The sequence below is a fragment of the Lissotriton vulgaris genome, chromosome 5, assembly GCF_964263255.1.
Source record: "Lissotriton vulgaris chromosome 5, aLisVul1.2, whole genome shotgun sequence".
NCBI classification, from domain to species: Eukaryota; Metazoa; Chordata; class Amphibia; order Caudata; family Salamandridae; genus Lissotriton; species Lissotriton vulgaris.
In genome coordinates this window covers 1,288,702,043-1,288,714,162 of record NC_141693.1, presented here as the reverse complement: position 1 = coordinate 1,288,714,162, position 12,120 = coordinate 1,288,702,043, and the positions used below count along the sequence as shown (strand labels likewise).

The 12,120-nt window shown below is 39.7% G+C and overlaps 1 protein-coding gene across 2 annotated transcripts in view; it reads right to left on the bottom strand.

The window, feature by feature from the left end:
* CACNA1S (calcium voltage-gated channel subunit alpha1 S) overlaps window positions 1-12,120 on the bottom strand; it is a 548,608-nt gene that overhangs the window by 386,622 nt on the left and 149,866 nt on the right. For both annotated transcript variants that reach the window (XM_086923168.1, XM_086923169.1), the window contains exon 3: window positions 6,610-6,749. In XM_086923168.1, coding sequence (XP_086779294.1) covers window positions 6,610-6,749 — 140 coding nt within the window. The remainder of the gene's footprint in view (window positions 1-6,609; window positions 6,750-12,120) is intronic.

Genomic DNA, 12,120 nt, shown 5'->3' with positions numbered 1-12,120 from the left:
GGCTACGTAGGGGTAAAAATTACTATTCCCACTCCAGTGAGTGCAACAGTAGGGAAAGCGTTGGATAGCGTAGGGGTAAAAATTACTATTCCCACTCCAGTGAGTGCAACAGTAGGGAAAGCGTTGGATAGCGTAGGGGTAACAATTACGATTCCCACTCCAGTGAGTGCAACAGTAGGGAAAACGTTGGATAGCGTAGGGGTAAAAATTATTATTCCAACTCCAGTGAGTGCAACAGTAGGGAACGCGTTGAATAGCGTAGGGTTAAAATTAATATTTCAACTACAGTGAGTGCAATAGTAGGGCAAGTAAATACTTCTTATTTAAATATAAATAATATAAATAGTAACACCAATTTCAAATTCATTAAAATATTTTACAATTGTGTAAAATATATTAAATAATCAATTTGAAATACAAATAAAAATTATTTAATAATAAAAATTACCTACTAATAGTAAATATTTACCTATTAAAAATACAATAATTAACAATTTAAAAGTATTTTAAAAATTAACAATACATTTTTTATTCAAAAATGTAATAAATTACAATTAAATTACTTCACAAGCTATTCCCCTAAAAACACACAACCCACTACAGAAATTAATTTAATAAAAGTAACATAATTATCAATAAATCAATTACAATACATTTCAAAATGTAAATGTAAAAATTGATACTTGTATAGCGCACTACTCAAATATATTTTAATGAATCACAAATTAATAATTATTTTCCGATTAATTCTAAATAAATACCAATAATTAAAATAACATATTTAAATAATTATAATTAAATTACTTCCCACCCTATTCCCCTGTAAACCCACAACCTGCTACAGAAAATAAATTACTAAAATTAACATATTCATCAATCAAATAAGTGTAATTACCAATTATATTTTAATTATTTGCCAATTAATAATTAATTAACAATTAATTCTAAATAAATACCCCAAAATTAAATTACATATTTAACTAATTATAATAAAGTTAATTCCCACCCTATTCCCCTATAAACCCACAACCCACTACATGAAAAAAATTAATGACATTACCATATTTATCAATTAATCAATTACAATTAAATACCAATTATAATGTAATTAATTGCCAATTAATAATTAATTAACAATTAATTCGAAATAAATACCCAAAATTAAATTACATATTTAATTAATTATAATAAAATTACTTCCCATCCTATTCCCCTAAAAACCCACAACCGCTACATAAAAAAAAATGAATAACATTAACATATTTTTTTGTAGTCTATATTATGTCTAGTCGATATTATGTCTATTCTATATTTTTGACTCGATATTATGTCTAGTCGAAATTAAAAACTCGATATTTTGACTAGTTACCGAAGAAATCACAAAAAAAATTGTGATTTCTTAATATTCCTTAATTGCGACTCGCAAATTGCGAGTCCCAAATAAGCAATACCTCCCCGCTCATTCCTATGGGCCTAGAGGCCCATAGGAATGAATGGGAAGACAATCTCAATTTGCGAATCGCAATTAGCGAATCGCAAATTGAGAATGCAATTGCAAGGGTGCAGGGGTGTTCAAAGGACACCCTGTTGCACCCCTGAAATGGATCTGTGCACATATGTTGCGCAAACACATGCCCTTAGGGCATGTGTGTGCGCAACATGAAACTTTGAAAAATGCACAAAAGTGGATTTTTCAAAGTTTTTGAAAAGTACCATGAAGTTGAACTTCATGGTAATTTGATACTCCCATTAGTGAAATCGCTTATTTTTTTACTTTGATGCATTGCATTTAAGGAATCTCAATTTGGGATTCCTTAAATGCAATCGCAATTTAAGGATCTCAATTTAGAGATGCATCCCAAATGTAAAAATACCGGTCGCAAATGGGCAGATTCTGAGCTTGATGCATGTGGCTGCATATCCCTGAAATTAGAATTCGTAATTATGATTAAGAAGGATTCCCAAAATGTGCTAGAATTCTGATTGGACTGGGATCAATTAGGAAAGCACAATGTAGTCAAACAATGGATATCACATACAGCGCCACCGACAAGGGAATGTAAACAGGGCATCAATAGGTGTGCAGTTATGGAGAACACAATTTATGAAGGAGGAGGTTGCCCAAAAAACATGATAACATTTGGGGACCATAGAAATGTTACTTTGACCTACGTGTATGATGCAACGCCGGACAATACTGATGAGATTAATAAATACTCTGAAATGAACAAGTTATTGTACTTACTACGAAAAGTGAAAATGTGCCTATGTATAATGTGTCGTTGTTGATAATGTTTATAAAAACTCAATAAAATGATTTATTAAAAAAGAATAGGTTTGTCTCTTAGCACATGTGAATGTGCAAATGTGTGTACTAGTAATAAGTGAGTGTGAGTGAGTATTTGTGCTGTGAATGGGTGAGGTGAGCATGTATGAGTATGCATGTTTGCTAACTTTGGTTATGAACAATAGGTAACCCCTAAAACTCCCCTAGGAGACTGGCTACAACTAGATCAAAACACAGGATGACTCCTGGAGGACCAATTTGACAAAGAATTCCTTAATTATACAATTGATATCAAATGTATACAATCACGATTGAGAAATTAAAATATATAAACAACACAGGTGGTTACGAACTAAGGGCCAGATGTACAAAATCGCATTTTTACAAATTTCTAATAGCGAATTTTAGTGATTCACTATTAGGAAATCGCAAACTGTGATGTACAAAAGCGTGTTTGCGTGATTCGCAGTGGGTCATAAATGAACCTGCCTCATCAATATTCATGAGGCAGGTCGCAATTTGCAAACCATTGTGAATGGCTACAATCACAAGGATAGTGGCCTGCTGGGGTCAGCAGACCACTATGTCTGTGATTGCTTTTTAAATAAAGCTATATGTTTTTTGCAATGCAGTCCGTGGGACCACTGCCTGCTCTTAAAAAATGTTGAAGCCAACATTCACAAAGGGGAAGTGGTCTCTTTGGGACCCCTTCCTGTGTGCAAATAGATTGGTGGTAACTCAAATGTTTTTCTACCGCATTCCAGGTCGTTAAAATTCATACATACCATGGCTACTCGATTTTAGGAAGGGACGCCCTAATATGCCCCTTCCTAATATCAAATGCCAAAAGCAAAATGTGATTCAGTAACAAGTTACGGAGTCGCCTTCTGTACATGTCAAAATGCATTTTAAAGGTCACAAACAGCCCAATGGTCTGGGTAATTTGCGACCAGTAAAATGCTTTGTACATCTGTCCCTAAGTCGTTATGAAATCTGACTCTGTAGAGGTTTGTCAAAAACCAGTTTCATTTACTGCGCGTTTTTCTTTTGATTTGGTTTCTTACAATTGGTTTGTACACCAGCACTTAGGGCCGGATTACAATAGCGGTGAGACCGCCATCGTAAGGCCATCAGTGACGGTCTCACTTGCATCTGCCTCTGCAGGTCCTGCCGCCGCATTACAATGGTGGGCAGATGATGGGCTGGCAGAGAGACTGACCGCCACGCAACCCACAGGCTCAAGGAGCCGTTGGACCGTCTGAGGGACTGCAATCCCTACAATAGTGGCGGTGCCTGCTCAGGCACTGCTGTAAGGATTACAATGTCCCTTTCCGTTGTATGTGCAGAGATGTTTAGGGGGGCATCTTAGATGCCCCCCAGGGCCCATAGCGGAGGGCCTGGAGGGAAGGGGAGCCCGCATGGGGCCCGGAAAGTCACCTTCCGCCTACCTTTTCAAGGTGGGTTAACCGCTATGAAATGGCCGGCGGAAAGGTACATTGTAATTCCTACAGCAGTGCCTGAGCAGGCACCGTCACTATCATAGGGATTGCCGTCCCTCTGACGGTGCCTGCCACATAGTGCAGGGATGTTTCAAATGTGTGTTTTTTGTACTGCAGCATGCGCTGCAGTTAAAAATTCAAAATATACACATTGCAACCACCGTGAAGGCTGTCACACCATAATGCAGCCAGCTGGAACTCCGACACCTAGTCGGGCAGTCCCGCTTCCTTGTTGGTGTTACGTCCGCCCGATATCATAATCAGGCCCTTAGTCTTAATATGAGTCTACAATTGTTGTTATCTCATCACTCTGAAATTGAGAAACGTCGAAGTCATGATCAATACAGATTTTTCCTAATGGACTATAAGCTGACATTGGACCAGAGAACAATTAGTTTGTCACATGGAGTTATAAAAAAATGTTGAGTGGTTGACCTCACTGTCTTCAATCACTACTTAGTATATCCCAAGATTTATGACTAGTCAGGCTTCTAGGATGTGCTTAGACCAGATGAAAGGATGCATATCAACTAACAACGGATTATTGTTATTGTTTATTGTTATTGTTTAAAATAAATAAAAATTGTCTCCGAACTTTTGTTTACAGAGTACGCTGCATATGTATTTTATTTTTCATAATTCATATTTTCATTTTTGAATGGTGATTGGATACATTTGATACTAATTGACTAACTAAGAAATTATTTGTCAAATTACTTCTTTCTGAGATATTAGAGCTTTTGATTTGTGTGTGACCTTCAGCATGGGTTTCTGCTTTTTACAGCAGGTGACTGAGAAGTATGAACCCCCCGTCGAAGCAAATCAAAACGTAAGCATTGGCCCACTACTTTAAAGTTCACCAACCACCACTCCTGCTGGATCACAGAATCCTGGTGGATGAAGAGTGAGGGATCAGTAGTGGTAGATTTTTGGGGTTCTTACGCCATATTACTGTGCAAATTGTGCACAGCACATGGATTTTTTTTTTGCCTTGGTATTACAACTGCAGCGGTTATAAACATAGAAGTAATACTACCTCTTATGTTCCACAGTCATTGCCACTTGGCTAAGTAAACTAACATTGTTGCTTTAAGGGTCTCACCCACTATAACACTAGGCTATAATTCAGCCCTATTACATTCACTGTGACATCAATATCTAATATATTATTGCCATCCATTAACATTAAGGTAAACAATTCATCATAGTTGAATTTCATGTGACCCCTCATACTGACACCAAGGGAAACATTCTTACGATATAGATAAAACTGACCTTTGAGAGCTCAGCCAAGTTCTCAATTCCTCGGAATTTTACATCTTGTGGGTCCCACACTCACTGTTTCAATGTTCGGAGTTGTTAATTTTTATGATTTCTAGCATTCCACACCTCCACCACTCCAGTGGGACAACTTCTGGGGTCCCGCCCTAACTGACACTAAGCAAATAACTCTATATTATTACTATGTCAGGGTTTCCACATGCATTGACATCACACATCAAGCATCTCAAGACATAGTAAGTATAGCTCATGTCCCCACACTCACTGACACCAAGTGAAACACTCTTTTGTACCAAAACCCCAGAAGTTTAGTCCCTGAAACAGCAAGGAAAGATTATCTACCCCAATATTACAGACTCATAGGTTTCACACTCATTAATACCGAAATTAGATGTTTCGATTGAAAAGTCCATCCAAAAGGTCGCCTCAAGGTGTGTGAGAAGTTGGTAACATGATAGGATATGGTGATTCCCGTGCATCCCTGTCACCTTACCAGACTTCCCACAGTTTTTTCCACATCCATAAATAAATCTGAATATCTGCATCGAAATAATCCAGTACCTCAAATATTTCCTTTTATGGCAGACATATTGGTCCGCAGGTTCATGGGCAAGAATATAAATGAACTTTGCAATTACATTTATAGTAGGCTCACAGGTACAGCAATGCTGGCACAATGGTGCTCACTTATTGTTCACAGCTTCTCCTGCCTTCCACGTTCAAACATCAAACTACATATTCAAAAAATTAAAGTTGATGAATACTACACTAACACCAGCCTGAACACTCTTTAACATGACAGCTTCATGGATACTACACACATTGCCATCAGTATGTGCCTTCAAAAATATTATAGACTTATGAGTTCGAGATTTTTAGACACCAAGCTTTGTGTTTATGAATATTTGCAGCTGAAGGGCTTCACACTACTGATAACAAGCTACATTTTCGTTAAAAAAGCGATTGGGCACCATAACTATTGGCACTAAGCTGTGTAGCAAACTTTATAACAGCTGTTGGGAATGATGCTCACTGACATCAAGAGTGTGTTGATATATAAATGTATAAATATGACAGTCAATGAACATAAAACTCGTTGACTGGCACCCTACTCAAATAGCATCACGCACACACCATTATAGTATGATTGACAATGAACATCACTTACTGGAAACAAGCTAGACGAGGGTCACATTTGCAGCAACAAGGACCAACACCAGTCCACATTGTTGTATACTACCAGCTGATGGCACCATGCTCACTGACACCAAGATAAAGCACTGAAAGTGTTATTCACTTCTGGGTACAATAGTCAGACAATTAAATGGTCACTAAAGCCATGCTAAAAAAGTCAAACCCACCCACTCTAATATTCCACATGAAACAAATAATGCAAAGATTTCTAAACATAGGACAACCCACCTTCATAGAGAAGACATTGAGTGGACCACTGGAACACATCTCATAGCGTTATCATTCAGACTAGAGGAGAGTTAAGAGATTATCACAAAGACCCACAGCTTGTGCTGGAGAGTTACATACCCCACAAAAACAATGGTGAAGTCCATAAGGTTCCAGCCGTTCCTCAAGTAGGCATCTGGGTGGAACAGGAACCCGTACGCCACAATCTTCAGGAAGGCTTCAATGGTGAAGATGATTAGGAAGAGGTACTCCACTTTCTCCTGCAAGTGAGGAAAGAGAGGCCAGTGGATAATGAGCACAACAAGACAGTGAACCCCCCCTCCCAAGTAAGAGTTTAACATTGTTTTGATACAGAATAATAATTACAACCCTTTGTAAACAGGAGGTGATATTTCAACTTTTGTCAGTTTTTTAAGTGTATATCTGTTTTCTAACCGAAAAAGTTAATTTACAGTTCGTTTGGCAACCAGCCATCCTCCGTTTCCTCTGGTGCTCTGGCGGACTGCATCCTGCCCTATCAGGAACTGCACCTCAATGGCACTGGGCATTCACTGAGCCATACGGCCACTCAGCAGACTTTTTTGCTTTAGTAAAACAATCTCCCAAAGTAGGAGTTTATTTATGTAAAACAAAAATAGAATTGCCCTGACACAATAGTATCAAAATTTGGAGAAATACGCTTAGGCGTTCAATAGGAAAAGGGATATACGTGAATTTTTTAAGGTTTGAGATATCTACGACAAGTTCTTAAACAATTTGACAACCTAGCAGGGCTTACCAATGTGCTCTCTGGTGCTTCTATCTTTAGGAGCCTTGTTATGTCTGTCCCACAATGTTGTTGAACAGTGCTACAATACAGCGTAAACCACGTTTTGAGGGTGGAAACTGTGAAACGTATGGTTTGCTATGTAACAAAGATACAAGGAAGCTTATACACTTTTTGGCAAATTAACCTGTAAAAGGTAGAGCATGACTGGAGAGTGTGATCATGTTTTTATTGTGTTAAGTTTATGATTAAAAAAAGAATACATCATTTAGCTAATAAAAAGAGATGCAAGGTAAAGTATAAATACGGATATCGATTGAAGCAGGAAGACTTGTCTGCCTTTTTAAGGTTTGTTTCCTAAGAAGTGATGGAAAATAGGTGAATATGAGTAGTCTTTTTTATTTAAATAGAAACACAGAATAGTGTTTTTCAAAAATATATTGCAAAACAAATGAATATATGGATATGTGATCAACCTATGGGATCCTCTCAACTTACAGATTTTTTTAAAGTGTTCTTTAAATAAAGGTAGAGTTCAGGACATGCTATATGTTGGTTGACTTTAAATCCAAGGGCAGATCTAACTGGATAACCGGAGCTTTCGTGTTTTCAATTTGGTATTATGATTCTCCCTGTTTAATGTGAGGGGTATGAGAAAATAATATAACAGAACATGCCAAGGTATGCGCCAGCTTCAAGCCTCATGATCTGCAAAGTCTGGGCTAGTCTTTCAATTTCACAAAGCCTGGGCTAGTCTTTCAATTTCAGTGTCGTTATAGAGTGTAAGTCACATGTAAGACCACAGCTCTCTGCCTCGGCAGACGGTAAAATCAAGCCACCAAAGAGGAAATATCATCCAGCCTTTAAGTACCAGACACTGACACTGCAAGGTCTGCATGAGTTTTTTGCCACACTGAAGGACCAGGCAGTACACTACACCTGCTTCACCTACCAATTTCAATGTTCCTTTTTCTTGTACAGACGCCACTATCTCTTTATGTTTAACACATTTTTATTGAAAAACACATGAGAAGTTACATCTCTAAATGCTGAATACAGAAGGAATATCAATTTGAAAAAAGTAGCCCTGGAGTCACAGTAGAGTCAAACATTGCTCTCTGTTTATACCTAACTAGCAGCCCGCCCCAGCGTTGCCCAGGGCAGAAGGGGGCTGGGGGCAGCATTTCAGGCTTGCGTGCACTCCCGCCCCAGCCCCCGCCCACCACGACATTGTCTGTGTCCCGGACAATGTCGTGGCAGGTGGGGGCCGGGGCGGGAGTGCACGCAAGCCTGAAATGCTGTCCCCAGACCCTGAGATTACCGCAGTTGTTCCGGGCCAACCTCCCGCACCGGCTCCCTCCCGTCCCGTGTCCCAGAGCCTTACCTGAGCCGCCGCTCCTCCCCGAGCTCCTCACTTCACCGCCGCTCCTCATCGTCATCACGTACGTTGCGGCCAGCGCTACGTCGTGGCCATCAGCGTCGCGGCCGGCGCTACATTCAGGGCACTACTTTTTTTTAAAGTTATATTTTGAAATGTACGTTTTTTTTTATATAGCCTATGTCCATCTGCACACCCTGAGGATTACAACAATGTATTGGGTGTGTGGATTGGCTCAGTGGTTCCCGAGTTTACCTTGCCAAAAGGTTTGTGTTCTCTCTTTATAATAGTAGTATAGATACCACTCATTCTTAGAGGTAGGGGGTAAAAGCAATGGAAAGGGGAAAACTAATGAAAGATTCTCAGTGTGAAAGAGGCATAAAATACTACCTTGTAAATACTGTTCTTTGTATATACTGAAAATGAGGACCTTAGTGGGGGCAAACTGAGGCCGGGGTAGCTGGTGGCAGACATAGAGCCAGAAACAGCACAAACAGCAGCCACAGGTAAGGACATTCAAGATGGAAGTTTGTGGTTAAAGTGGTAGACTGTTTGCCTTTGTAAGTAAAGCTTCATTTGTTTTTATACATATCCTGGAACAATATGTTTGTTATATTCTTGTTAATAGTGTGATCATGGATTCGAATTGATGAGAACTGAAGAGATGATGTTTCAGAAAGGAGATATAAAAATATTCTTTGAAAAGGGATGGTTTGGTCCTTTGGTATATAGTATACACACTTAGAAAATACAGCGCAACGAGAAATGAAGGAAAGAAACAAGCACTTATTGTGTAGCTAAGATCACCAAGACCGCAAGGGAAGGATTGGGTTACAATGTGCATGTAATTTGATCGTTTCACGGAGATCTGTGAAAAGTTTGGGTTTAACAGCCACAACAGAGCTAGTTCAGATTGTGGTTTCAAGCAGGTGTATAAGAGACATGCCAGTGTATATATTATATGTAAAAGTTAAAAAAAGGTACAAAAAATTAAAGAAATACTAAAAGTTTATTTATTTATTTATTTAGTATATTTGTAGAGCGCAAAACCTGTCACCCAAAGGGCATCCTGGCGCTTGATCTAGAACCATAGACTTTAACAAACTCAGGCCATTTATGGAAACAGGTGGGTTTTTAACGCTTTTCTAAAAGGAAGGTAGTCCTTGTGGCTTCTCAGAGAGAGTGGCAGGGAGTTCCAAAGTTTGGCCGCTGCGACCCTGAAGGAGCGGCCACCCATCCTCACTCTGTGAAACCTCGGAACTACAAGAAGATGCGCCGAAGAAGAGCGGAGGGGCCGCGAAGCAGAGTACCATGCAAACATCTTTTGCAAAGGAATGGGGCCCTGTTGGTGAACAGCTTTAAACACAAGACACGCAGCTTTATATTGTACCCGCAGATGAACCGGGAGCCAGTGTAGGTCTCTTAAAGCAAGAGTGGAGGAGCTGGACCTAGGGCAAGAGAGAGACAGTTTGGCGGCCATGTTTTGCACCCGCTGTAGCTTACCGGTCAGGTTTTTTGGGGCCTCCAAAAGAAGCCCATTGCAGTAGTCGAGGCGACTTAATATGGTCCCACGAACTAATTCCGGCCTTGCTTGAGCGGGGAGAAGGGGCAAAACCTTGCGCAGCATGCGCAGCAGCATCATGCACGTAGAAGTGGTTTATAAACCTAGAAAGAAGAAACGTGGCACGTTTTCAACCTAATTAAAGTACTGCTTGTGTATATATGTAATTGTTTTAGGCCCTGATGAAGTTCATATGAGGAGTGAAACTCGTTGGCTGGGTTTGCCAAAAAAGGACTTGTAAGTTGCCTAGAATAAAGAACAATTTGAAAAAAATCTAAATGCTTGGAGAATTTTTCCCAACAGAAGTAAAAGACTGTGCTAATGAACTTTAGATCTAAAGTGATTACAGCTATATGCAAGGAAAATGGATATATGAACGAGCTAATAGATATAGTATGTTGCCCTCTTAATAAAAATAATTTGGATTATTGCTGTTGAGTTTTGCAGGCAGTCTAAACCCTAGGAGAAGGCACAAGATACTCAGGAATTTGTGGATATGGACCGGTGTAGTTTGAAGGATCACTACTACCATTGGCTTTGAATCTCTAGACTAACATCAGTGTTCATCTGTTCTTGGTCTTCTTCCTACACTACCAGGTCCTTCAGTGCCTTTAGGCTTTGGTGCTTCTCCCAGGCCTGTTCTAAGTCGTCCTTTTCTGGGTTGTTTTGGTTCACCCGATCCTCATCATGGCCATGGGCTAACTAGTCCGGGTCACCTTGATACTGGTTTCATGAATCTGGGAGTCCAAACAGTAGTCCTCCTGACCCTGGTCTTCCTGGTCCTGCTTTTGGCTCATCCTTGGATTAGTCCTTCTTCGGCCTCCTGAAGCTGGTACCACTGATCCTCGTCCTGATCCTAGTAGGCCCTTATCCACCGAACCCTATTGTTCTGGTTCTCCTAGGACTGTCACTTCTAGTGTTTGTGGTTTGGGTCATCCAGATTCTCCTTTCCCTGGTCCTTGTCGTTGTGGACCGCCTGGTACTGCTGCCATTGGTTCTCCTTATTGGGTCCTCTTGGGCTTGTCATTTTGTTCTAGATCTGGACCCATTAGTCCTCGTGGACGTGGCTGTCCAGGTTCCCCTGATCTTCACCAGCCTGCTCCCAATACCACAGTTCCTAGTGCTCCGGCTCGACTTGGAAGTTCAGGTGCTGGTCCCTTGGTTCTTACCTCTCTAGACCTCCTAGCACTGTTCCTGGTTCTGCTTATTCTTAGTGGGGGCAAACTGAGGCCGGGGTAGCTGGGGGCAGACACAGAGCCAGACACAGCACAAACAGCGGCCACATGCAAGGACATTCAAGATGGAAGTTTGTGGTTAAAGTGGTAGACTGTTTGCCTTTGTAAGTAAAGCTTGATTTATTTTTATACATATCCTGGAACAATATGTTTTTTATATTCTTGTTAATAGTGTGATCATGGATTCGAATTGATGAGAACTGAAGAGATGACGTTTCAGAAAGAAGATATAAAAATATTCTTTGGTAAGGAATGGTCTGGTCCTTTGGTATATAATATACACACTTAGAAAATACAGTGCAACGAGAAATGAAGGAAAGAGACAAGCACTTAGCGTGTAGCTAAGATCACCAAGACCGCAAGGAAAGGATTGTGTTAAGATGTGCATGTAATTTGATTGTTTCACAGAAATCTGTGAAAAGTTTGGGTTTAATAGGCATAACAGGGCTAGTTCAGATTGTGGTTTCAAGCAGGTGTATAAGACACATGCCAGTGTATATATTATATGTAAAAGTTACAAAAGTTTCAAACAATTGAAGAATGGTAAAAATTTATAAAACTAGAAAGAAGAAACGTGCCACGTTTTTAATCTAATTAAAGTACTGATTTTGTGTATACGTAATTGTTTTAGGCCCTGATGAAGTTCATATGAGGAGTGAAACTTGAAAGTTGCCTAGAATAAAGAACAATT